This window comes from Populus nigra, chromosome 16 (assembly GCF_951802175.1).
Source record: "Populus nigra chromosome 16, ddPopNigr1.1, whole genome shotgun sequence".
Taxonomy (NCBI): domain Eukaryota; kingdom Viridiplantae; phylum Streptophyta; class Magnoliopsida; order Malpighiales; family Salicaceae; genus Populus; species Populus nigra.
The window spans coordinates 1,730,759-1,758,149 of NC_084867.1; the positions used below are offsets into that span (position 1 = coordinate 1,730,759).

General features: G+C 35.0%; 3 protein-coding genes across 3 annotated transcripts; all 3 read left to right on the forward strand.

Annotated features, from left to right (window-relative positions):
- Window positions 1-1,559: 1,559 nt before the first annotated feature.
- Window positions 1,560-2,674, forward strand: LOC133675690 (hevamine-A-like). Its single transcript, XM_062097143.1, has one exon. The coding sequence runs from the start codon at window positions 1,614-1,616 to the stop codon at window positions 2,502-2,504; it is 891 nt and encodes a 296-aa protein (XP_061953127.1). The 5' UTR covers window positions 1,560-1,613; the 3' UTR covers window positions 2,505-2,674.
- Window positions 2,675-4,453: 1,779 nt separating this feature from the next.
- LOC133675685 (uncharacterized) lies at window positions 4,454-15,793 on the forward strand. Its single transcript, XM_062097137.1, has 20 exons — window positions 4,454-4,767; window positions 4,870-5,022; window positions 5,125-5,284; window positions 5,364-5,682; window positions 6,047-6,184; window positions 6,276-6,465; window positions 6,569-6,699; window positions 7,797-8,009; window positions 8,125-8,291; window positions 8,905-8,983; window positions 10,275-10,790; window positions 10,887-11,257; window positions 11,694-11,798; window positions 12,050-12,298; window positions 12,507-12,575; window positions 12,826-13,050; window positions 13,736-13,843; window positions 14,369-14,470; window positions 14,683-14,799; window positions 14,979-15,793. The coding sequence occupies exons 1-20, from the start codon at window positions 4,665-4,667 to the stop codon at window positions 15,268-15,270; spliced, it is 3,807 nt and encodes a 1,268-aa protein (XP_061953121.1). The 5' UTR covers window positions 4,454-4,664; the 3' UTR covers window positions 15,271-15,793.
- Window positions 15,794-16,452: 659 nt separating this feature from the next.
- On the forward strand, window positions 16,453-21,260 carry LOC133675686 (probable pre-mRNA-splicing factor ATP-dependent RNA helicase DEAH5). Its single transcript, XM_062097138.1, has 2 exons — window positions 16,453-19,717; window positions 20,615-21,260. The coding sequence occupies exons 1-2, from the start codon at window positions 16,587-16,589 to the stop codon at window positions 21,006-21,008; spliced, it is 3,525 nt and encodes a 1,174-aa protein (XP_061953122.1). The 5' UTR covers window positions 16,453-16,586; the 3' UTR covers window positions 21,009-21,260.
- The last annotated feature ends 6,131 nt before the right edge of the window (window positions 21,261-27,391 follow it).

Genomic DNA, 27,391 nt, shown 5'->3' on the forward strand with positions numbered 1-27,391 from the left:
TGTTTTATTGGTGCTGCTTAATTAACTTCATGGAAGTTTGAACATTTTTCACTTGGGCACCATCCGTCCCTGGGCATGGGAGCTAGAATAATTAATAAAGTAACAGGTCAAATTATAAGTTAGTCACTATTTTTAAGAAAATAATAATAAATTGGTCTGTTCAGGGGTGTTTGATATTGAAATTCAATTTTTTTTTTTTTGTATTTTTAGATTTTTTTGATATGTTGATGTAAAAATAAATTATAATAAAAAAAATATTATTTTAATTTATTTCTGAGTAAAAACACTTTAAAAAATAATTATTACTATATTTTCAAATACTCTTATTTCCAAAATCACACATTAATCTCTTAACAATCTTTCATCATCAACTTATAAACAACAAATATATTATTTTTCAATTAAAAATAAAAAAATGACAACAAAATGCTTCAATTAAAAACAAAAAAACTTTTCATTGGCATGCAAGGGTGTATTGGATATTATAAGAGTGTTGCATCTTGCAAGTATTTCTTCAAGTCAAAAGTTGTTTGACAATTGATTTAGATACAATAATTCTTTTGTCAATTTATTTTTATTTTATTTTATATATGTGAGAAAAGTTAGATATGTAGTTATTTAAACTTGAAAAAGACTAAATTAAAATTTAATTATGAAGCGAAAAGTGATGAGAACAGGGAGGTAAGTCAAAAGCCTTCAGCAGCATTATTAGTCTTTCATGGTTTATTTTTATTTTATTTTGTATGTGTTGGAAAAGTTATATATGTGGTTATTTGAACTTGGAGAAGACTAAATTAAAATTTAATTATGAAGGGAGAATTGATGAGACATGGAGGTAAGTTAAAAGCCTTCAACAGCATTACTAGAGTTTGATAAAAATATTATAGATATTATTTTTTAAGGATTTTTTTATTTAAAAATATATCAAAATAATATTTTATTATTTATTTTTAATATTACAATAAAAAAAAATAAGAAAATATTAATTTAAAGCTAATTTTTTTTAAAAATACGGTTGGACAACAATGTTAAACAAAGTCTTGGTAAATACTTGTTTTTGTGATTGAATTTGTTTTTCAAAATATTTTTTAAATTGTTTTTAATTTAAAATATTATTAAACTATTTTTTTAAGATGTTTTTCAATGATTTTAATATGTTATTACAAAAAAAAACTAAAATATATATCATTTTAATATTTTTTCAATTAAAAAATATATTTTTTAAATTACCTTACTCCCACTCCGCCAAATACACACTTAATATAGGATGCACAATTGAGCTTTAACATTCCTTTCTTGTAAAAAAAAATAAAAATAAAAAATACTATTGATTCTAATCTCTTTGACGAGGAGGTGTGCGAAATCATTTCTTTAAAACTTTCGAGTGAAAATATTTGGATTCTGGAGAATAAAATCTTCTTATTTGAAGTCAACCAACTCGGCTTGGAGACCTCTCACCGATTAATTGAATGCATACAGCTAGCAAAGCAGATGTTGCTTTCGTAGGGTCAAATTTACCTAGTGGAGGCCCTCTAGGGTTCTTATATAATTGGCAATCCTTTGCCCATTAGAGGCACAAGAAACAATCCAAACCTTTTGGGTACTTGGCAGATATGGCCAAATATTCTCAAGCCACCCTGCTTCTCCTTCCTCTCCTGGTCCTTTTGCTAACTAAATCCTCTCATGCTGCCGGTGGGATTTCAATCTACTGGGGTCAAAATGGCAATGAAGGAACTCTAGCACAAACATGTGCCACGGGAAGATATGCTTATGTTAACATAGCTTTTCTCAACAAGTTTGGCAATGGTCAAACCCCAGAAATGAACCTTGCTGGACATTGCAACCCAGCAAACGGTGGCTGTACAATTGTCAGCGGTGGCATCAAAAGTTGTCAGCAGCAAGGGATTAAGGTGCTGCTTTCTCTCGGTGGTGGCATTGGAAACTATACTCTAGCCTCTAAAGGCGATGCCAAAAACGTAGCAGATTACTTGTGGAACAATTTCTTAGGTGGACAATCATCTTCTCGTCCTCTAGGTGATGCTGTTCTGGATGGCATTGATTTTGACATTGAGCAAGGATCAACTCTATATTGGGAGGATCTTGCTCGTTTCTTATCTAAATATGGAAGAAAAGTGTATTTAGCAGCAGCTCCTCAGTGTCCATTCCCAGACAGTAATTTAGGGACTGCCCTTAATACTGGTCTTTTTGACTATGTCTGGGTCCAATTCTACAACAACCGTCCTTGCCAGTATAGTTCAGGTAACACAACTAACCTCTTAAATTCATGGAATCGTTGGACTACATCAATAGACGCAGGAAAGATATTTCTAGGCTTGCCGGCAGCTCCTTCGGCAGCCGGAAGCGGGTACATTCCACCAGATGTGTTGACTTCTCAGATTCTTCCGGTGATAAAGAAGTCACCCAAGTATGGAGGTGTCATGCTTTGGTCAAAGTACTGGGATGATCAGAATGGGTACAGTCCCTCCATTATCAGCAGTGTATGAAACATTGAATTAGTCCTACTTAAGATAATCTAAGATAATAAAACTCATGTCCCCATTAATCACTCTGCGGGCACTTCCTGAATTGTAATGTTTATTCAACGTTGACTTTCTTTGTCAACTATTTCTGGTACTAATGGGTAAAGCCATTCTGGCCTCAATCACATTTCTTATCTGCCACGTATGAACAACTTCATTATCTCTTCCTACAATATCAAAATAAAAACTACTCAACTTCAAGTCCAAACTGTATAAAGTTGCCACCAATGATGATGTCATTTCCTATTGGTCATCACTGCCATCCAAAAAAAATTCCCTCTGAAATCAACTATGGTTAGAGAATGTCAGATTCATCTGAACTAGGAAAAAAAAATCGAAGCTCCAGCATTTTGTAGCACAAAAGGAAGGGAAAAAAAGCAGCCAGTCACCAAGGAAACCAAGTGGCCGGTGGCAATAGCAGAAACAAAAAACATTTTCCATTTTCAAGAACAGTAATAAAAAATATGCTCCACTTAGAAAAAATTCAAGACCAATCATGATAACTGGATCCGATCAACTACATCTGGATAGTACCTAAATCATCAGCAACTCAATGAACCTCTAAGGATTCCGATGACTTCCCCACCAGATGCTGTGATTATTGAATGTAAATTTGGTATTAGAATCTGCACTTCCGATTCTTACAATCACATGTATATCTGCACCACAGCCTGCCAAATGGGATTTTTTTTTTGTTTGAGTTTAGTAAGCTGGATTGTTATGCAACTCAAATTTCCTTTTTTGGGTGAACATATTAATAGATATATTACTTTGTAGATAATTCTTCAATTCATGAACTACTTGTGCATCTTTAACGAGGGAAACAGCATGAAAATCAACTTTGTTCTCCACTCAGAATCTTATACCATCCCAATCCTTGTCTGCAACAAGAACCATGTAAGCAGCCATGTCCACTTTCAAAATCAACACCCAAGCAGAGGAAAAAGAAAAGGAAATCAGTGACGAGTTCGAGGAGCGAACCCGAGAGGTTCAGAAGGCTGCCAGTGGGGCTAGTGGCGTCCCCGCCCCTAGGGGATATTGCAAAAAGTGAGGCTTTTACCGAGGATGACTGGAAATTGGTTCAGTTGGTAACTTCACAAAAATCATTTCAAATGAGCCCCTGAAAAAGAAAATAAATCAATCTGATTTGTATTGTAATCTTTCAAGAATTAATATATTAATGTCAATATTATACTGTAATTGTGTGTTTATATCCTTGCTTATGTTTGAATTATAACTATAATACAAATAATTATCCCAGGTACAAAGATTCTCTCTTGATTCGAAGTCTAAAGTTCAATGTCATTGGATTTTTATAAAAGTGCCATGCTTTGTAGCCACAATTAATGTCATTTATCTATTTTTAAGAATAATAAAATTATATTTTAATACTGTATGATCACATTCAGTAATCACGTTAGAGCATTTTGAGAAAAATTAACAAAAAGCTTAGTGCCAGAGAACATTTAAGACTTCAAAGCTCTCAATTAATATTTTTTCTTGAATTGATGTTTCGTGTTAAATAAATTTTCTTTTTGATGAAAATATTTTTTTTGGTTATTGTTTTGAGATAAAAAAAACAAAGATAATAAATACATTTTTTTTCTTTGCTTCTTTTTTTAAAAATATAAAAAATTAATTTTAAACTATTTTAAAAACAAATTTATAACATGAGCTAATTATGATCAGATTATGGGCATAGATAATATAATCATGATATTATGTTATGTCACGTTAAAAACCTGGGCCTTTTACAGCCCAAATTAAATAAAACTTGTTTTAGATTCCGTACGAGGGCCAAGCTCTCGATCAGAATGTATAACCAATCAGATCTTGCCACATAATATGTCATGAGACATTCCTTATATATAGTAAGTTAGTAACACCAAATGCTCTCTCCTCCTCCAAAAATATAAAAAGTATCACGCTAAAAAAGCGCGGGAAAATTCGCATCCAAATTCCCGCCAACAACAAAACCCTAATCGACACCCCACACCCCTAATTTCTCTCCACCATTTTTCTTACCGTCGCAACTTAACATCAGATCCAATCTCAAATAATCTTAAATTCTTCAAGTTCTCACAAGAAACCCAAAATCAATCTCTCACACAGAAACCCTAAAAAATGGAAATGCAAGGTTTAGCTGGTATCTGCGTCGGTCTAGGCACCCCTGAAGAAGACGACAACGGAAATCGAATTGGTTACACTAAAGGCGCTAACTGCTTAGGTAACACAAATATATAAATATATTTTCTTTGAAATGATAACAATTTTAGCTCGATGTTTTTAATTGGAGTTTTCTTTTTCCTTTTTCCTTTTGTAATTGTAGATAATTTAAAAGATTTGTTGAGATTCTTAAGGCGCGATGATCCACAAACGCGAGGAGTATTTAAGCAAGTGTGTAAATGGAATACTGTGGGGAAAGATTTAATACCGATTATTCAGTATTGTCAAGATGATCGTAATTTGGTCTTAAATGCAGGTTAATGCTAATTTTTATTTATTTTTAATTATATATGGATAAAGGTTCGGTATTGATTTGTGTTTTTGTTATTTTTTTTTCTGTTTTTTGAAAATATCTTAGTTAAGGTTCTAGTTTTTCTTACTATGCCAATTGAGCCGTCTTCGAGTGATATATGGCTACAAGTAGAGTATTTATGGGGTTTGAAGGCTGCAATTACGCTTAGTGGTACGATTCCAGTGGTTGTTTCGCTTCTTGAAGGCCCATTGGAGAATTTGGACCGGTAAATAATGTTTCACTTTAACTGCTCATTTGGAGAAATTTATTGGTTTTGCTATTAATATTGATTGGGCGTGGTGCAGTGAGGCGTTTACTGAGGATGACTGGAAATTGGTTCAGTTGGTGCTGACATTGTTTAGAAACGTTCTAGCAGTTCATGATTTTTCAATGTTGCAGAAAGTTGGGGAATCAGCAAGTCAGTTTTTGTCTCTAAGGGATAGGTTTTTGGAGCTTTTGTTCCATGAGAATGTAATGGACATCATTCTAGTTATAACTCAGAATATAAAGGGTTCATGCAGTTATTTTCTTCATGATAACTTGCTTTTATTAGAAATTTTCCATTACATTTTCATTGGTCAAGAGCCAGGGTTGATTGTTAATGCCGGTCTAAAGGATTTCAAGGTTAGCGAGCATTCTTTTCTTCTCCTTCAATGGTAAATTTTCGTGGAAACTAGAAAATCTTTTGTTTTGTAAACAAGTAAAGCTGCAATAAGGTTGAGCAAAGCCTCCTATATCTTGTAATTTTGATCTTGAATTGCTGAACTTCTGAAAAGCAAAAAGCCTTTGGGTCCCATCCCTTTTTTCTTTCTTCCCATTAATGTTATTCCCTGCAGATTGAATCATCAAGCACTTTTATTGTTTATTGTCCTTTGGCTTTTGTTGTTGATAAGCATAGTATCATTATGCTGGTTTTATCCTTGTTTTAGACATCCAGTTGTTACATGATGTGCATGTAGAAATTGATTTAATAAGTTTAATTTGGTAGGTTTGTGGAAGCAGCACTTCTCTTGATATCCTCAAGTCCATTATGAAAGAAGAAGAACAAAGAAAAATGAAGCTTTCTAGACAACGAAACGTGGTCCGTCATTCACAATTTAGTGGAACCTTCACCCGGCTTACCATGGTATGAAGTTTCACTATAAATGATGTTTTTGAGGGGTTTTGTATAAAACTTTTTGTAATGTAAGTGGTTTTTTCCCCCTTCTCTTTTCCAGGATGGTTCTAAAGCAGTATGCTTAGGAAACCCTAGTTCTGCTTCTCAGATTCTACTTAAACCTTATAAAGCTCAAAAGGGTCCCAGTAAAAAGATTTTGTGGGACCATGGGAGATTACCTTCAATGAAGGATAATATTTTGGAGTTACTGCATGATTTTCTGAACCAGTTTCTATCAGGGGGTTACAATGGTATATGTTCTGGAATTAAAATCATCTCACATAAAACATTTGCTTGCTTCTGCTTTCTACTGATTATACTGCTAACATTTATGATGAACTGAATTCATGTCAGATTTGATGGAGACGATCCGTGAAGATATCGAGAAGGAGCATCATGCAATTCAAAACAGTGACATTGTTGTTTTCTTTCAGGTTGCTCAGTTTGTTACTTCTTTTCAATATCACAAGTATATTACTTCCAAGGTGAGATATGAGGTACTTGTATCTATAATTGTGTCTTTGATAGACATTCTATATTCTCTGATGGCTTCAATTTAAATAGAAGTTTATCTTTGTAGTTAGTGTCTGTCATGTGGCTTGATATTTGAAGTTATCATTCTTGTCTTTTGCTGTTTTTCCTTTTCTTTTGTCATATAATGAACTTTTGGAATTCCAAAACAGTCATAACTGAATCTCTAAGTTAGTCTAAACAGATCAACCAATTGTTTGTTAGAGTACCATGGGAAATTTTAGGTTCGTTTAATGATATGTTTGAGCTTGTACATGGTAAGCAGATTACTTGTGATAGAGTGAGTAGAACTCGTGGAATTAGAATTGTCATGCTCTGCCCTCTCCTTTGTACTATGTGTTTAATTCCAGTAGCTTATGTATCAACATGGTTGGCCAATGATTAGTATATGCTTTGTATTCTGCAGTACTTGATCTTGTCATTGCTAATAATTTTGGCTTATTAATGTTTTTCTGCATAACATTCAGTGACAGTAAAATAGCTCTTGATTGTTGCAATTCAAGAGTAAGAAAGTAAGCTACAGTGGATGGATTCTTTTATAAATGAATAAGAAAAAGAATTGGATAAACATCTGCATCTTTTTTTTTCCTCCAAAGCTTAAATACTAATGTTATGGTTAGGAAACATTACAATAATAGCATGCAAATCCAACTGCCTCTTCCAATCTGTTTTGGCAAGGTCGATTATAAATATTTTCAGTAAGTTGATGGTCTGCTAATGAATTTTGAAGGAGACATTGACATGATGGTTCATTTGTGAAGAATAATATTCAAAGAAATATTCCTTACTTCCAAGTTGTTGAAAATGATGTTATAGGAGTGACTTGTGGCTGTGTGAGCAAGTTGATAATGGTGAAACTTTTTGACTGATGCTACAATTTTGGTGCTCAAATATATGACTGAATCCACTGTCATGGGTTTTCTGAGTCCTGTTTATTTTCTGTCACTACCTTCTCATATTTTTTGTTCAAGTTATATTTCAAATGGTTGCAATATTTTCTTCTGGTACATCATGCTATTCAATTGTTGGTGGATGTTTGTTATTTTACCAGCCAAATATGGAAAAAGACAATTCTCAAGCCTTCTCTGATGAGCATGCTGATAACACATCATTCAAAGGAGGTATATGTGGACCCATTGCAGCATCAATGAACGAATCAATGTTTCTACTAGTCATTTCAAGATGGAAAAATGCTTTTGAAGGCTTGAAGGTGACACATGATTATAAGTTTCTGTCTGCAGCTGGTGCTCTTATGAGAATTATGGTAAATTATACTTAACCTGATGATGTCTCCCCCTTCCCCTCCTTATTCTTTCCCCCTAAATATACAGATTTGCATGTTAAGAGGTGCTTGAGTTAGAGCTTCTATTTTTCCACAGATTCGCATGTTAGATTTGGTGCTTAAGTTACTGCCAGGAGATTCTAAGGAGCCTTTAACAGCTCGCATCCTGCTTTACAAGTTGTTCTATGATCAGACTGATCAAGGAATGACTCAATTCCTCCTGAGCCTGATCAAATCATTTGACACACATAAGCAAACCAAAAGGTTTTCTTCTTATGCTAAGACCTAAAATAAACTTGTGGTTTATCTTTTGGATCTTTTAACGTATTTATGTCCTGATTGTGGAACTTTAGTTCTACAAACATAAAAGTCTGAATGATTTGAGAGCCTCACTTGCTATTCATGTGTTTCTGGCTATACTAGGATTTGGGTGCAGCTTTTAAAGATTAATCATCTGGCAATCATTGTTATGTGATTAGTTTCATGAGTTGTCGTCTTCTTTTTGTGAGAATCAGTGCTCTTTGAATCTTTTTTTTCTTCACTGAAACAGTGAGAAAGGTTTTTCAATATTGTCATTTTTTGTATTATTTTTGCATCTCTTCATTCAAATCAAGCTTATTTTTAGTTTCCTTTAAATCAAGCATATTATTAATTTTAAACTCAATGCCCTCAATTTGTGTTCCCTAGTTTCTGTTAGTGATATCTGATTATTTCAAAAGGACAACAAACATTCTCCTTAACTGTATGCCTATTTTATGTGTTTATTTGTTTTTGTGAACAAGCATTTACTAAGGCTATGCCCGTGCAGAAATATGTGGTTGTTTGAACATGCTTCAAGATGTTGTTGCTGATGCTATGTTTTTATTTTTCTGGTCAGTGATCTTTCAGATCTGGTAGAAATGATTCATGTACTTGTAAGGCTGATGGAGAATCTTCAAACACGTGGCACCTTGAGAGTAAGTTATACTTTTCTTTACAGGGCAGTTCTGTAGTTTTTTTTTTTTGTATTTGTATTTTGTTTTTCTATTCCTTTTGAATCTATCAATGCATTAAGCAGATTGAAATGGTGCTTTGTTTGTAAGATAGTTCTGTAACATATGAACTTGACTAAATCAGTCATCATACCATGCTGAAAAGAAGTCGGTGATTTACTTATCTATTTTTTGAAAATAAAAAAAGGTAAATTCAATGTAGGTATAGTTTAACTTGAATATTTGCCACATTCTGCTAATCATATAATAATTGTCATGTTTCTGCAAGACTTTCTACAATTTCAACCAATGCCATCACCTATGTCCAACCTTTTGAAATTGCTTTCCTCAAAACTCTCTTAACGATTCTTTTGTGAGCCTTTAATGAGATCAGCTTTGTGGTCTTGTATCTTTGGTGCAATATCAGGTAATGCTGACCTACAGAAAATAAAGATTTTGGATCTAGCTGTAGCAATTTCAGCATTTGTCTTCTTTCTAGTTTTTCCTTTTCATGAACTTGTAATACATCTTGCTTGAATAGTTGTCTCGATAGTATAGAATCATTTCACTGTCTTTGGTTCTTTATCACTGGAAAAAGAAGTTATATAATAACAAATAATTAGTAGCTTTCCATTACATATGTCGACAAATGTAGATATATCTGGGCTGCTATATGTGCCCTCTGCAAGCAGGTTAAGTGCAAAACTGTCCTTAAATTTCCCCTTTCGCTGACTAAACTATAGGTTCTTAAATTTGTAATTTCAGATTTTTTCCTATCTTCTCCCTCCACTTTCTTTCTTTTCCCTTTACTGCTCTCTCTCAATCTCTCTTCGCTCTCTAAACTGCAGCCAACTCCAAAGTATGATACAACACCAATAGGATCCAAGCAACAATGGGAGTTTTGGAGAGTGCAATTCATTGATTTTGCTATAAAGGAAATGATGTTAGTTCACTTTCAATGCGTCGTCATACTTAAAAGTCTTATTTCTACTAGTTTTTTCCACAACCAACATTGAGCCAAATGTGAATCTGTTTGCCAAACATAAAAACTCAAGACCAAGGCCCATTTACTTGCTGAGAGAAGAAAGGAAAAGTAAAAGAAATTGCGGTTCATTTACATTTCCTCAGTTATAGAATTTCTGCTTCTTTGAATTTTTTTTTTTGCATCCATAGTTTCATACTTTTGTTGTTATAAATCCCAAATGTCTTAGTCTTTTGTATTAGAAAGTTTTTCTTTTGTGAAGATCAAAATTAAAACTGTCGTTTCATGATCAAGGTTTCTAAGAAGTCGAGGAGAAGTAGAAAGAAGAAACCATTGAGTGACAAGAAGGAAAATGGAAATGAACAGTGTAATGTTGAAGTCACTATTGAGGATCCCACTGCTCTGTCTAATAGTGAACAATCAACTGTTTTGCAAAAGAAAAGCCCAGAAATTGCAACTTCTGGTGACCAAGAAAACATGAATGTTGATGTTCTTGAAAAGCCTGAAATATTTGTACCAGAGATGGAGAATCTTGGCAGCACTTTGCAGATGGAGAATAAAAAGATTGATATTGATGATCTTTCATGCAGTTCTGATGATTCTTCAGGCGATGAGCAACCTGCTGAAAATTATGAAGTTGATTTTAAAGTCTCTACTTTTATATCATCTTTGGCAAACCACAGCATTATTCAGAATTTGTGCTGGTTACTTAGGTTCTATAAGAACAATTCTGTCAGCACAAATCACTACATAGTATGCATGTTGCAGAGAATCACTGATGATTTAGATCTCTCTCCAATGCTATATCAGGTTCAAAACTCAAAATCCTATCCTTGAGAATATTGGGCACAAGTGTAAACATCATCTCTTATTTTTGTTCTATTTTTTGGAAAAAACAATGTGCAGTTATCGCTGCTCACGACATTCTATGAGATTCTGGAAGAGCAAAAGTCATGTCCATGCAAGGAATATGCAAATATTGTTGATTTCCTTACGAGTTTGGTTAGAAGAATGCTAAGAAAAATGAAGAATCAGCCCCTTCTTTTTGTAGAAGTTCTCTTTTGGAAATCCAGGAAAGAATGCCATTACATTAATGCTGAATATATGTTGCACGAGCTTGGTCATTTGAAGAAAGAAAGTGCAGGCTGGGGAAATGCTTCAGCAAACGAAGATATTGGGTCATCACAGGGGAAGAGATGGGCTCCTAGAAGCATAGCAGATGCACTGGGTGAGGATGAAGCAGATGTTGTGATCCCTCATGAACCGGGATATCAGAAGTAAGACATGCCTGTTGACCTTGATTAAACTCACTGTTGTGTATCTTGTACTTTTATATAAAAGGGAATTTGGAAATTTTTACATGGGTGCTTTAGCAACATAATTTAATATTCTTTTGTTATCTGGGAGTAGTCTGGCTCTGTTGGAAAATGACATTTTTTTCCTATTTAATTAAAATATTTTCTTGGTCTGCAAGGGATCCAATGTCGACTTATTTTCATGAGAATGGTTTATATCACCATTTGTTGTTGAGAATGAAAGGTTAAAAGAAAAAGAAGAATCGGTGAAGACTGGAGTGCAGAAATTTATCACATCTATTTCAAGCAACCATATTGATAGGATATAGAGTATTGAGGAAAATCTCTAAGTAATGATTTTTAGCATGTAAGATTCTTGGTTTTCCCCGACCTTATTTAATGTATTTGGCTGTTGCAGTGGAGGAGATGCTGCAGAACATGAAAGTGTAACTGTTCCTAGGAGGAAGAGAAGATTTGTTCTGACAGACGAGATGGAGATGAAAATAAAAGATCTGTATGAGAAGTAAGTGCCTTGGCCCAGCCATTTTAGGACTGCAAGCATTTCCTCATTAGATTAAATGATAGTCTTGGCTGAATGCATTGATGAAGTTTCATTGTCTTTTGCTTCTAATCTTTGTTATCAGGAACTGATTGTGTGCATTTTTGTCTTCTCCATGAAAATTGAAAGATAGCATATTTGACTAACTCATTCTTGCATTGGAGTTTCTTAAATTGTTTTCGCTGCATCTGTTATGACAAAGATGGTTCTTGTAGATTCAAAGATGATGAGAATTGCAGTCATTTGATTGCGGAATCCTTAGATCCTGATGGTCAAGTTTCACGAGCACAAGTTATCAACAAGCTCAAGCAGCTAGGATTGAAAGTTGCATCGAAGAAAAGGAAGCGCTCTGTTGGTAGGCCATTTTCTACTAATCCTGATCAACTTGGTGAGAATGGAGAGATAATTGAAAAGGAAAGCAATCTTCACAATTCAATTGATTTAGAAGGAAGTTTGCCAAGGCTGTAAGTATTTATGAAATGCTTTTGAATGCAATTGTTTTCAAGGGTCTTTTAATGCAATGTTCAGTATTGTATTCAAAGCTGAAGCTCTGAGCTCTCAAGACTCGATTCTTATCTAAAGCATATCCTAGTGCATGATTTAAAATATGAAATGCTTGCAAAATAATTTCCTTTTTCTATCCAAATTGTCTGAGGCGTTGCCTTTCAACAGGAGCACTAGGAAAAGAGTGAGGGCCTTCAACAAAGATCAGGAGGAAATGATTAAAGCGTTATTTGAGCAGTGAGTGGTGTTTGATGTTGTAGCCTAAGATTTAATCCGATCCATTAACCTGTGTTCATGGTTCATTCTTACATTATCTTCATCCACCTATTAGATGCAGTAGTAGCAGTAGGAAATGATTACTGCTCTATGCTTTAGCATTTATTTTCTTCATGTTCCAACTTATAAAAGCCTTGATTGAAGTAGTGGGATCTTTGTTTGTGGAATGATATATTTAACTTGAGGACATTTTTTTATATACTTTCTACAGGTTCAAAGACCATCGAAGATGCAGCTATATGATTGCAAATGCAATGGGATCTGATAATTCATTCACAGCTGCCCAAGTGTCCAGAAAACTCAAGCAACTTGGTTTACGTGCTCCTCGGCAGAAGCAGTCTGAGACAGATATGCATCTCAGAGACGAGGAACTGAATGGCTTTTCTGTTGGAGGACAAGATTCTGATGATGAAACATTGTTATCGTTAAAAAATAGGTACTGCTTTTGTGCCCTTGGCTGTGGGAATTCCTTTTAATATTGTTTTTGTGACTTGTGCAAACCATGCTCCATACTTAGCATTTGTTCTACTCTAGCATTTGGCTGTGGATTGCTAAAGTTTGGAATCTTGAGAAATGTTGCTAGTTTGAAATTTTAGTTAAATGCCAAACTCAAAACCTATTATATGGTCTGATGTCTTTCTTTTTCACCAAACTGATCTGAGTTTTCCCCACCAAGATTAGCATTAAGGCTATGTAAACTGTGTTAAAGGCCACATGGTTCTTTCCTTTTCCCCATTGATTCAAGCATATCTTTTGCTTAATTATACGACCATGTTAATCAGAGAAATAATGTTCTCTGATTACTTCAGATATCACCAATTCATCTAAGTTCATGTTTAATTTCCTGCTGCGATTAATTCCTTGGTATTGCATGGGACTAGTTTCTGATTTTATCCTTTTATGCACTGATAGCCTCTTTAGGCAACGTTGACTTGGTATGTTATTTGTGAGCACGTTTCTTTTGCAATGTGAGAACAGATAAAAAAGAAACCTTTAAGATAAGCAGCTGCAACTAGAAAAGTTTTTCTAAGCTGGTTGTAAAGTTTCTTGCCAACTGTTGGTAGATTTACTTGTAGCTCAAAGCTATTAGCGCTTAAAATTTATTTATTTTTAACTTGTAGGAGTAAAAACAAGGATGATGGTGGATTATTTGGTGATGAGTTGCCAAGCCAGAACATTGAAGGAGAATCTAGTGATTCTGATGATGAACTCCTATGCTCTATTCTCAAGTAACTCTCTCTCTCTTCCTGTGAACAGAAAAATGCAGGATGAGTTGTATCCTTGAACTTGACATATTGCTTATGATTTAACTTTGTTATCCAGTGTTTTAACTTGCGATTTATTTACTCTTTAGTTTATTTGTTATTTTTGTCTGGCACTATCAATTGGTCCAGTTCTAATATGACTTTCCGTTTGCTGATGTATTTTCAGCTGCCTGATAAAACATCCTTCTGCTAAACAGTTCTTTGCTTTTAGTAAGAGATGCTATTAGAGTACTCTTTAATTAATGTAATCTCTTCAGTGAAAGTCATTAGAAAAAAAGAACAATGTTATTAAAAAAACCATTTGAATTGAAATTTCAAAAAACACATGCAAGATTCTCTGCTGCAAAGCTCGTTAAAAAAATTTGCATTTGAACTTTCTTTCTAAGCATTGCTAAATTTTCTATTTCCATTAAGTTCCATCAGAATTGATTTGTATTAATTCATAAACTGCTTACTCAGTTTACTCATAAACTACATATTCTTTCTTAGGCCTAAAAACAATGCTGGTGATAGATTGGTTGCTGGGAAACAGAATAACGAAGGAGAGATTTCTGACAATTCTGATAAAGAAATCTTGAGCTCTAAAATGAAGTGAGTCTCTCTATCTTTCTCCATGAAAGGACAATCAGGGTGCTGCTACTTAGTGTTTAGATGAAGTTCTTATTTTTAGTAACGTTGCCTTCGTTTTTTTCTAAAATGTTGCTGTCTAGCTCTGTTGAAAAACACCTTAAGTGGCATGCTTTCGTCTCTTATTATGTGTTTTCTGGTTTTCTATATTACTAGCTTTATCTTTTTTGATTCAGTAAAACCAAGAAGCTCCTTTCGAAGGCAAAAGGTAAAGAGCTCAGAACTTCTTCCACTGAGAGTGAAATGCCTGATGAAGATGCCGGGAATGAAGCTCTTAACGATCTAGAACGAAGGTATATATTTACTTGAATTAGGTTTAAAACCTGTCTTTTCTAATGAGCAATGAACTGTTGAAATAACTGTGAGAATTGTATTGCTTGAACTAAGCATCTGTTGCTGAGACATGAGAGATCAACTGTAAGTGGTCAGTGGATTATATATGAAGTATGAGTTGCCTGTTATTTTAATTCAGGGACAGAGGCAGCGAGTCCACTGGGCAGGATGTTGTAGGGATTGATGAGGATACTGTTCTTGACCATGTCAGCAAGGAAGGTGCTTCAGAAGCTGAAGCAACTAACAGCAGAAGTGGAAAATCAACAGGGGTTTCACCAGTCAATTATGTAGATGATATACCAGATCAACAAATGGATGATGCATTGGAAGATTTGGAGGATGCTGCAGCTTCTGATACAGTAGTGACAAGTGCCAGACTTAAAAGGAAGTTGAGGATGGTAGTTGATCTCGAGGATGAAGATGATGATTAAGATGAAAGCATAGAGGTCTGTCTTCTATAACCTTGTGATTATATTGCATGCAAGATTGTTCATATCTGTGCTGGGAAAAGGTGAACTCTGAACGGGTAGCAGCCACCGTCTATTGTTGCCGCCCTCTTTTTTTTGGCAATTTAGTCTTGTCATGCTTGTATTTTGTATAGAAAGAGAGTACCCTGGTAGCAATACCGCCGGAATTTTTTTTTTATCAAAAACCATGTCAGGCAGCTAACATGTCAGCTCCGCAGTCTGCACTTTGTGAAGCTGCCGTTGCCCCAAGTAGATGGTCTCTCTCTAGATGCTGAGGCCACCAAGAAAGCCCCTGACATGGTCCAAGAACCCTTTATTCAGGTTCTCGAGTCATTAGATCCAGTTTGGATCTTCTACGATTTTGCTCATTATTGGAACTCGTTGCCAATCAATCAAATGGTATCGGAAAAAAAGTGTTCTGAATATTCAATGTATTTTAAAATATTTTAATATGGAAAGTAAATAAAAAAAAGGCAATACTCTGCTAGCCCTATTGCTGTTACCATTTTCCTCAGCTTATGAGAGAACATTTCTCGATCTAGAACAAACTAGAAAGCATTGCCCAAGCCCCATAACTTCATGGCTATTTCCATTATCAGAAATATTTTCTTTTATAGAAAATGAAAACAAATGTAAAAATAAATAGCACCGTGAGATACATGTCATTCAACATCACTCATAATTTTTTTTAGTTTAGTAATGCTAATACAACTGATGATTTTTGGAAGATTGGTGCTGTATCATAGAAAACAATTTCTTTTAAAATTCATTTTCCATTAAAAATATCAATAATTGATTTTTTTATATTTTAAAATCCAAGAAGTTCTCTAACCTATTTGTCAGCACCATCACATGGCACACACCTGCCCAAGAAATTAAAAGATATTTTAAAAAAATATTCCATAATCACTAAACATAGAAATTATCTGATATTTGTGAAAAAATAAGCAAATATGTGCTAAATAAATAAATAAAAAATAATCAATCCTCTCCTTTGGGCCAAAGCTCTAGGCTAGATTACAATTTATGGGCCTGAATTTGTAATATAGGTTGGGCTATCATTATCCAGGCTTATTTGGGTCTTTACTTTGCCTTTTGTTTATCCCTACAACAGCACCGCCTTCAGCCCTTGAACAAACATCATGTGTTTAAAAATAAATAAAAGAAAGAATCAAATTCTCATCAGATGACGAAAAAAAAAAAAAAAAAACCCTAAAAAATCGAAAAACCCTAAAATAAAAAAATTTATCTCTACGATCTCCACATTTCAACTCTTTCTAATGGCAACCGCAGCAGAAAACGACGCCGGATTGAAGAAGCTCGAGTACCTCTCCCTCGTCTCCAAGGTCTGCAGCGAACTCGAAACTCACTTGGGGTTTGGAGATAAGATCTTAGCTGAGTTCATCACCGAGTTAGGTCGGAGTTGCGAAACAGTAGATGAGTTCGATGCGAAGCTGAAGGAAAATGGAGCTGAAATGCCTGATTACTTTGTTCGGACATTGCTGACGATTATTCACGCGATTTTGCCGCCGAAAGCGGAGAAGGAGGGGAAGAAAGATAAGGAGAATGATGGGTCAGGTAAAGATTCTAAATTTAAAGCTCTCTCGATTAAAGATAGTAGAGACAGAGTGAAAGAAATTGATAGGGAATTGGAAATTGAAGCTGAAGAGAAAAGTAGAAGAGAGAATGAAGACAGGCACAGAGAAAGAGATAACGATGACAGACATATAGAGAGAGATAGGAGAGGGAGGGATAGGGATAGAGAGAGGGATAGGGATAGAGATAGGGAGAGAGAAAGAGATATGTATGATAGAGATGATAGGAGGAGAGATAGAGGAAGAAGGAGAGATGGGCATGATATAGAGGATGGTGAAGGTGAGAGGGAGAGAAGGAATGGGAGACATGGGTATGGTGGTGTTAATAGTAATGAGCCGGAATTGTATGGGGTATATAAGGGGAGGGTGTCGAGGGTGATGGATACAGGTTGTTTTGTCCAGTTGAGTGATTTTAGGGGGAAGGAGGGTTTGGTTCATGTTTCACAGATTGCAACTAGGAGAGTTGGGAATGCAAAGGACGTGGTTAAGAGGGACCAGGAAGTTTATGTTAAGGTGATTTCAGTCTCGGGGAACAAGTTGAGTCTTTCGATGAGGGATGTTGATCAGAATAGTGGGAAAGATTTGCTTCCATTGAAGAAGAGGGATGATGAGGATGGTTTTAGGAGCAATGCTTTGGGTTTGTCTAAGGAGGGGCCGGTGATGAGGACAGGGTTGTCAGGGATTAGGATTGTGGAGGAGGAGGATACTGGTCCGTCACGGAGACCTTTAAAGAGAATGAGCTCGCCAGAGAAGTGGGAAGCAAAACAGTTGATTGCTTCGGGGGTTTTGAGTGTGCAAGAGTACCCCATGTATGATGAGGAAATAGATGGGTTGCTTTATCAAGAAGAGGGAGTTGAGGAAGAGCTTGAGATTGAGATGAATGAGGATGAGCCTGCATTTTTGCAAGGGCAGACTAGGTATTCTGTTGATATGTCACCAGTTAAGATTTTTAAGAATCCTGAAGGTTCGTTGAGTCGTGCAGCTGCTCTTCAGTCTGCACTTATAAAGGAGAGGAGAGAAGTGAGGGAGCAGCAGCAGAGGACTATGCTTGATTCAATACCAAAGGATCTTAATCGTCCTTGGGAAGACCCAATGCCCGAGACTGGCGAGAGGCATCTTGCCCAGGAGCTGCGTGGTGTTGGCTTATCTGCTTATGACATGCCTGAATGGAAGAAGGATGCATTTGGGAAAGCACTGACATTTGGGCAGCGATCCAAGTTATCTATCCAGGAACAGAGGCAGAGCTTGCCAATTTACAAATTGAAAAAAGAGTTAATTCAGGCTGTCCATGACAATCAGGTTCTGGTGGTTATTGGTGAGACAGGTTCAGGTAAGACTACTCAGGTGACACAGTATCTTGCTGAGGCAGGTTATACCACTAGGGGTAAGATTGGATGTACTCAGCCTCGTAGGGTGGCTGCTATGTCTGTAGCCAAGAGGGTGGCTGAAGAGTTTGGCTGTCGTTTAGGTGAGGAAGTTGGCTATGCTATTCGTTTTGAGGATTGCACTGGACCAGATACTGTGATCAAGTATATGACAGATGGTATGCTGCTTAGGGAGATTCTGATTGATGAGAACCTTTCTCAGTACTCGGTGATAATGCTAGATGAAGCTCATGAGAGGACCATTCACACTGATGTCCTTTTTGGGTTGCTCAAGAAACTTGTGAAGAGAAGACCTGATCTTCGCTTGATTGTCACATCAGCCACACTGGACGCGGAGAAATTTTCAGGGTATTTCTTCAACTGTAACATATTCACGATTCCTGGGAGAACATTTCCTGTGGAGATATTGTACACCAAACAGCCAGAAAGTGACTACTTAGATGCATCTCTGATTACTGTCTTGCAAATCCACTTGACAGAACCTGAAGGTGACATACTTCTATTCTTGACAGGCCAGGAGGAGATTGATTTTGCATGTCAATCTCTTTATGAGAGGATGAAAGGATTAGGAAAAAATGTTCCTGAATTGATCATTTTGCCTGTTTATAGTGCTCTTCCTAGTGAAATGCAGTCAAGAATCTTTGATCCTGCCCCACCTGGAAAGAGGAAGGTGGTTGTGGCAACTAATATTGCCGAAGCCTCTTTGACAATTGATGGAATTTTTTATGTTATTGATCCTGGGTTTGCCAAGCAGAACGTGTATAATCCAAAGCAAGGGCTTGATTCTCTAGTTATAACGCCAATTTCACAAGCATCTGCCAAGCAACGAGCTGGACGTGCTGGGCGTACTGGGCCTGGAAAATGTTATCGTCTCTACACAGAAAGTGCATACCGCAATGAGATGTCTCCCACCTCAATTCCAGAAATCCAAAGAATTAATCTTGGATTCACTACGCTTACAATGAAGGCTATGGGAATTAATGACCTATTGTCTTTTGATTTTATGGATCCACCTTCACCGCAGGCCCTGATTTCTGCCATGGAACAGCTATACAGCCTTGGAGCTCTGGATGAGGAAGGACTTCTGACCAAACTAGGGAGGAAAATGGCAGAATTTCCTCTGGATCCACCATTGTCTAAAATGTTGCTGGCTAGTGTAGACCTCGGGTGCAGTGATGAGATTTTGACTATGATTGCCATGATCCAAACTGGTAACATCTTTTACAGACCTAGAGAAAAACAAGCTCAGGCTGATCAGAAGAGGGCCAAGTTTTTCCAGCCTGAGGGAGACCATCTGACTTTGCTTGCTGTGTACGAGGCTTGGAAAGCCAAGAACTTTTCAGGACCTTGGTGTTTTGAGAACTTTGTCCAATCCCGATCCTTGAGGAGAGCACAGGATGTCAGAAAACAGCTTCTAAGCATCATGGATAAGTAAGATCTGCAACTTCCTTTGTTTTAGCTAATGTCTTTTTCATGATATTTTATCATCCTTGCTCAATGTTTTCTTTATTGATGCTCATTATTAGTTTTCTGAGACTTGTGCATGATTAAGAACAATGATATTTGGTCTTGGCTAATATGCTTGTCGTTGAGCATTGTAGAGTGCTATTAATATCCTTATTATCGTGAATTATGGGATGCTACTAGTCTGCATGTCACTGACCATTTTAGCATGAAAAAGCCTGTTCATTGCATATCTGCTGTTGTGTTTGTCCTGATATACATGACATGTTCTGCCTCTTGTTTTTTTTTTAAAAAAATGGTCAGGCTAGGATTGTATGCTTTGTATTATTATTATTATTTTTTGTTAGTCATCAATTCAATTAGTATGCCTCCACTTGTTCATGGGGTGGCAGGGGGGTCACTATTAACGAACTGCCATTTGCTCAAGCCAAGTCAAGGCTCATTTAGTTGTAAACTTCTTGTGTTTTATACGCAATGCTTTTAATTACTCTCCTAACCTGTTGAGATATGGTGAATTTGTCATCCCTCTAACCTGTGCTGTTGGTTGTTTTTGGTAAATACTTTGCCGCCCCAATGCTCTCTTTTAAGTTTTAACCCCTTCATTTTATTTGCTAACTTTTCACTCGATGGGTGTTCTTATGAAAATTGTTGTTTCTTGATCCTACCATGCATTTAACTGCAACAGTTATTGGCTCTGGTTATTTTCCTACCTGACCCCCTTATGATACAATTATTCTTCCAGCAGTTTTATCTGATGGATATTTAAAATACGGAAATGCTAATAGTAGATCTAGAAAACCCTCACTTACAGTGCAAACGTGTTTGTCTACATGATTCTAACTTAACACTGTTGCTGGATTTCAGGTATAAACTAGATGTTGTTAGTGCTGGGAAGAATTTTACCAAGATAAGGAAAGCGATTACAGCTGGATTCTTTTTCCATGCAGCTAGAAAGGACCCACAGGAGGGTTATCGGACTTTGGTTGAGAACCAGCCAGTTTATATCCACCCCAGCAGTGCTCTTTTCCAGAGACAACCAGACTGGGTCATCTACCATGAGCTGGTAATGACTACAAAAGAGTATATGCGTGAGGTCACGGTTATAGATCCCAAATGGCTTGTGGAGCTAGCTCCCAGGTTCTTTAAAGTATCAGATCCTACAAAAATGAGCAAGCGAAAGCGTCAAGAACGGATTGAACCTCTCTACGATAGATACCACGAACCTAATTCATGGCGTTTGAGTAAAAGGCGAGCTTAATGTGTTTTGAGTTATTTATATCAACTGGTTTTCAATCTTATTTCATTTTTTCTTGCTACCAACATGTAGTTGTACATACTCTCTGTCTTGAAACTTGATAGTGTTTTGAAGAGATCCGGAAACATTTATATACCTGAAAATAACAAGTGAGGTCTTCTTGACATAGATATGGCTATCACTTGTGCAGCCATTAACAGTTATTTGGATCAATGTAAGATTGATTGTGGAAAGTAACTTGTTTATTTGGTAAAATCACTCGGATTCTTTTTTTTTTTGTTCCTTTTCGTCTCAAAGAAAGCTCCATTCCTAATGCAACGATTCATGTGGTAAGCCATATTTAGTTAAATGGATTCTGCTGTGTGTTCGAAATCTGATAACTAGTTTATGTTAGAACCCCAACAATCCTGAGTCCGAACCCGTTCATATGAAGCAAAAAACTTAAACGTTTTCCTCCTTACTAGCTATGTGCTGCTTAAACTATACGGCTAGACTAGCAATTTAAAGTGTTTCGTTTCGCAGATGGAAACAATAAATGCAATTAAAAAGAAATTAACAAAGTGGGACAAGAAAAATCGAAGTAATGGATTCAGCTTCCATAGAAAACGAAATAAAAACGAAAGAGATGGCTATAATGTCTCCACCCAGACCATAAGACTTGAAGAAGACTAGAAGCTCTTAATGGGAAAACGTGTTGGCCATTGATGACATTGACGAAGACTTGAATCTCTTAACAATTTCCTTTCTGGAAGACTTGGGAGTCTTTTCCCAGAAGAATGGGGCAAGCACAAGTAAATATCGAAAGAAATTTAGAGCAGCAGTAAATGGTTTTTGCGTGTACATTGTATCAGTATATTTTCTATGAGGTTCAGGCTACAGACCACATTGGCCATTAGAATTTCTCATCCAAAAAAAATTATATAGGTAGGCTTTTTAATGTATTTTTATACATAAAATTTTTTTTAAATATAAATCAAAAAGCTCCTACATGTAATAAAATAAGTCAAAATATATGGATGAACAAATGAGAAAATGTTTTTAACGATATCTAAAATAAAACTGGAAAAATTAAAAACCATATATAGATCAAAACATTTAATCTCATAATACAATATAGTTACGCGGATGTGTTACTAAATTTTTTTTAATAAATGAGACAATATTCAAAATAAGCACACATATTAAATTGATTAAATAAAATAAAAATAAAAAATATTATATATATTAGAAATATTATTTGAAAATAAAAATTTTTAATTTTGAAAAATAAAGTTCTTCAATACAAAAGATAAAAAAAAATTATAAATGAATAAGAATAATCTTTTTAAAAATTAAAGATGCAGATCACCATTTAAAAATAATTTCTATAAAAAATATTAAATAAGAAAAAAAATTACATATGAGGGATATTAATAAAAAAAATTATTAAAAGAAGATACCAGTAAAAAGAATTAATATCAAATAAAAATAATAACTTTAATACTGCTGACTTAACTTATTAAACTTATAAGTTAGTTATGAACTCAGGTTTAATATTTTTTTAAAAATTTATATCCAATCTTTTAGGTAAAAAAAAGGATCAAGAGCCAGGCGTGCTGTGATGAAGAGCCCAGGAGCGCTGACAAGCCTATGCTTGTTTTAACTTTTTTAAAGCTTCAGCATATTTTTTTTTGAAAACAAATAGTCGTCTATCAAGTCAAACAATGTGTTGTCAGCTTTCATAGAAAATAAATTAAAAAGAAGAGAATGTCTATTAAAAAAAAGGAATTAGAACTTTTTGACACTATAATGAGTATTATTTTATTTAAAAATATATCTAAATAATATATTTTTAAAAAATATTTTTGATATTAATATATTAAAATAATCTAAAAACAAACAATTAATTTGAAGTAAAAAAAATTAATTTGTTTTTTAAAAATTCTTTTACATCACATAAACACACATGGTTGAAAGAAAGGAAGGAGAAAACGTGTGGGCGACCTTGGCCAAGACTGAAGCTCTAAATAATTTCCATTGAGGAAGGCTTGCACTTCAAATGGAAGTGCTCATCTTCTTACATGTCAATGGAAGCTGAGGCATCTTCTTAAAAACACTGATGAATTGAAAAGTCTGTGTTCGAGAGTACGGATAATGCACAGTTAGAGGATGTTAACCGTATATTATTTTTTAAAATGTGTGTGGTTTATAAATGTATTAAAATAATAATTTTTTAATTTTTAAAAATTATTTTTGATATTATTACATTAAAATGATCTAAAAATATATAAAAAAATTAATTTAAAGCAAATAATTTTTTTATTTTTTTAAAATACAAAAAAAAATATATTTAAATTTTTTTTTAGAAAAATAGTAAATGTGGCTATAAACAATATCATAAGATAGATAAGGTATCTGAACTATTAAAATTATCTTTTACATGTGTCATCTTCTTAAACACGCTGATGACTTGAAAAGTCTTTGCCTAAAAGTATGGAGCATAAGTAGATGATACAGTCTCTTAACAAAATTGTGAGCATAAGTAGAAAGACTGAAGGATCACGAGGATAGTGATCATGGATTCGTAATCAATTTTAAAAACTTGTTATAGAAGCATAAGTAGATGATACAGTCTCTTAACAAAGAAGATGCCTCGGCTTCTTGGTCCAAACCATCGACATCTTAGAAGATCAGCACTTCCATGCGAAGTGCAGGTCTTCCTGAATGGAAATTAAGAGCTCTTCAGGTATTGGTCGGAGTCTTCAATAGCCCATACGCTTTCTCATTCCTTTCTTTGACTGTCGTTCTCTTTCAAGTCAACATATGTTTGTTTAACTCATAGTCATTTTGGTCTTTTTTTAATTAATTTTCCACATCAAGTTGTGTTCTCAAAGAAATTAGAGTCACCTTTGGTCTTTTTTTAATTCATTTTCCATGGAAGCTGAATGTATTTCTTCATTTTTCTTGCCCCACTTCGTTTCTTTTTAATTGTCTTTGTGATACGTTGTTTCCAAAAATATTTTAAATTGTTTTTAAAGCAGTCGTTGGTGTCTACAGTGCAACTCCACTTAACCCACACTTCCTCTCAATCCTTTCTCTGGCAGATTCTCTTCCACATCAACTTATGTTATGGGGGAGAGACATTAGAGTCATATCGGTCTTTTTTAATTCATTTTCCATTGAAGCTAAACCGATTTCTTGATTTTTCTTGCCCGGCTTTGTTTCTTTTTTGTATAGCAGTCGTACGTTAATGGCCACAGGGCAACTCCACTTCCTCACCTTTTCTCGTTCCTTTCCTTGGCGGACATCCTCTCCCACATCAACTTATGTTATGGGGGGAAGCCATTATAGTCATCATTAAATATATGTTGATTCCAGATATTCAAATATATGTTGATTCCAGATATTCAAATAAGGGATTAGTTATACTTAAGAAAAAAACAATGTCACTTTTAAAGTATTTTTTTTTACAAAAAGTTATTTTTACTATGTGTTTTCTTTTAATTTTATCTTTGTGATTGTCATTAATTATCATAATTTTCTAAGCTTTTTTATTTTTATTTTTATTTTTTAATCATTTTAATATTAGTCTTTAAATATGTTAAAAAATTACATCAGTTTCTAAAAATAAAAGACTTGTCAAAAATGTTAACGTTAAGTCCTATAAAAAATTTCATTGAAATTACTAAAATAGATGTAACCTGTATTTAATTTTAAACTCTGGATATCAGTTTTTTATTTTTTTTAAAAAAAGATGTATAAAAATAACTCTTACTCTTAAAAAGTGAGATTATATCGAGGTTGTTAAAAGAATGGGCATTAGACCGTATAGATGATAAGAATTGTGCTTTGGACTCCAGGAGAATTCATTTTTTCTTGCTACAAACATGTAGTTGTACATACTCTCTGTCTTGAAACTTCATAGTGTTTCGAAGAGATACAGAAACATTTATATCCCTGAAAATAACTAGTGATTCTTTTTTTATTCCTTTCCGTCTCAAAGAAAGCTGCAGTCCGAGACCGTTTGAGGCTGAGGGAAATGCACACTTCCTAGTCAGAGAAATCAATGACGGCTAGAGATATAGAGGAGTTTACAAGAGAGGGAGATGAAGGACTGATATTTGAGAGGCTACAAGAACTTAACCCCAATTTATTTAAGCGAGGGAGGTTGTTAAGCACTTGCAACCATTCAATGTACTAAGGTTATTGTCACTTAGTTCAAGGTGCTCTAAAGAAGAAAAGATTAGAAAGCCAATTGATGTTTTCAGAACTGATATTCCAAAAAATTAAAGAACCAATTGATATTTACAGAATTGATATTCCTGTTAGTTCTAGGATCAAGATCTGTTACTAAAATTGGACAACCAATTGAATTTTGAAGAAGCAAGATAGTTTTGAGAGAGATCACTGACAGCTAGGGATTTAGAAGAATTTGTAAAAGAAAACAAGGGAGGACTGCTATTTGAAAGATCACATCCACTTAATTGTAAGATAACTTGTTAACTATTTGTATCCAGACAGTGGCTTAACCGAGATTGTTTCTACTCAGGTCAAGATGCTTAAGAAAAAAAAAAATTGAAGAGAAAGTCAAGACTTTTAAAATTAACATAATCATTACCACTAAGATCAAGATACCGTAATCTTGAGAGATTCCAAAGCTGATCTGAGAAGGTTCCAGTAACACTAGTGGAGGAGAGATCTAGGTATCTTAGTTTTTTTAAGAACCCAAAAAAATAGAAAAAAGGATTTCCTTTAAAATCAATTCCACTTATATTCATGTAATTTAAATGGTACAACTCAAATAATGAATTACTGATCTTACTTGTTACATATTTATCATCAGTCTCCTGGTGAAGATCAAGATGAGTAATATGACCAGTTTGATTTTTTTCACGTATTTTTCTACTAATTTTGCTTAATATTGAGTTATATTTATTGTCGCACCCGACATCGCAGCGTCCCTAAAATAATCTTGGTTATGAAAAAAGAACAGATATCTGACATCTGGTTCTTTTAAGGGAAAATTTATTGTTTAAGGAGTCACCACCTAGTATTATAGTCACTAGAAACCTTAATTGGTCATCAGAGATTCTATGATACGGGACTGGTTGTGGTTGGGAAAGGTATTAGCACCCCTAGCGCACCTTATCTGAGGTAAGCTGCATTGCTAATCTTGTCTTAAATTGCTAAAATTTTTGTTTATTTGTGTTATGACAATTCACTGGTAATATTCTTGACTCTGCCATCAATGAATATTTAATTACAGATACTTCCAACGTTGGTGTTAGTGAATATTCCATTCCAGGTAATTTCAACTCTGACAGTGGTAATTACTCAACTACGAATAATTTTAATTCTGACGTTGGTAAAACTTCGTAGCTAAAAAAAAATCATTTAACTTATTATTTTTTATTCTGGCATCAATGAATAAAATCAATAAAACACATTTATTTTCTTATTTCTAATGCATGCAATTTCTATTTTTATTTTTTATTTTTTATATATTTTTTTTATTTTTTGGGGCTGGGTCCAGCCTAGCTAGTGACCGGGCCAAACTAAGCAACACGCGTGAGCTAATCCACGCGTGTAGCTACACTGTGCAAGTGAATTAAAATTCACTTGCACAGTACAATGCTAATTAACTGAAGCAATGCGAGAGGAAAAGGTTGCTTACCTGGTCTACTGGAGGCGATGAAAACGATGGTGAAGCTTTGGCTGGCCGACACTACCTTCTCTCCTCTTCGTTTCTCTCTGTTTTTTTTTTTGGTAAGGTTTGTCCTTCAGGATGAGGGAATGCTAGTTTTCTGTTACGGGGTTCTGGGAAAAATCTTAAAAGTTCCTCTGGTTTCTGTGTCCTTCTCCTTCCCTGTGCTTCCCTTATTTCGTCTGTGCTCTTCCCTGCTCGCTCCTGTGTTTTCTCTGTGTTCGTCTCCTGGGTTCACTCCTGTTCTAAGTCTCTCTCTATATCTCTATGTCTAACTCTCCCTTGTATCTGCCCGTTCCTTTTTTTTTTTTCTAGTATGTGAATTTGTGCTCTGAAGACGAAGGTGAAGCTAGGGGTACGCTGGCTTTTTCTTTGGTTTTTCTTCCCCTGTTTTTGTTTTGTTTTCTTCTCTCTCTCCAACCAACCTCTGTTTTTCGGTGCTCCTCTGTTTATATAGAGCCCGGCGGGTTGGTAATGGGCGGTTGGCTGAAGGTCGAACACCATTAAGGTGCTCATAATTGAAGCCAATGGACAACGATTACTGCTGCACCATTTCTCAGCTTTTACTGCTGAAAACGGTCTCTAGCTTAAAGAAGAAGAAGATGAACAACGTCCTCAAAACGATGTCGTTTGGAGATAAACAGTGGCCATTTTCGTTTTGACCTGTGAAGTTTCAAACATTTTACAATTAAGCCCCTGGTTT

Bases quoted from the DNA above. Each gene is read 5' to 3' on its own strand.
- LOC133675685 (XM_062097137.1), top strand. From the start codon at position 4,665: ATGGAAATGCAAGGTTTAGCTGGTATCTGCGTCGGTCTAGGCACCCCT. The intron at 13,051-13,735 runs GTACTGCTTTTG...TTTAACTTGTAG, and splicing joins TTGTTATCGTTAAAAAATAG to GAGTAAAAACAAGGATGATG. The intron at 14,800-14,978 runs GTATATATTTAC...ATTTTAATTCAG, and splicing joins CTTAACGATCTAGAACGAAG to GGACAGAGGCAGCGAGTCCA.
- LOC133675690 (XM_062097143.1), top strand. From the start codon at position 1,614: ATGGCCAAATATTCTCAAGCCACCCTGCTTCTCCTTCCTCTCCTGGTC.
- LOC133675686 (XM_062097138.1), top strand. From the start codon at position 16,587: ATGGCAACCGCAGCAGAAAACGACGCCGGATTGAAGAAGCTCGAGTAC. The intron at 19,718-20,614 runs GTAAGATCTGCA...GCTGGATTTCAG, and splicing joins CTTCTAAGCATCATGGATAA to GTATAAACTAGATGTTGTTA.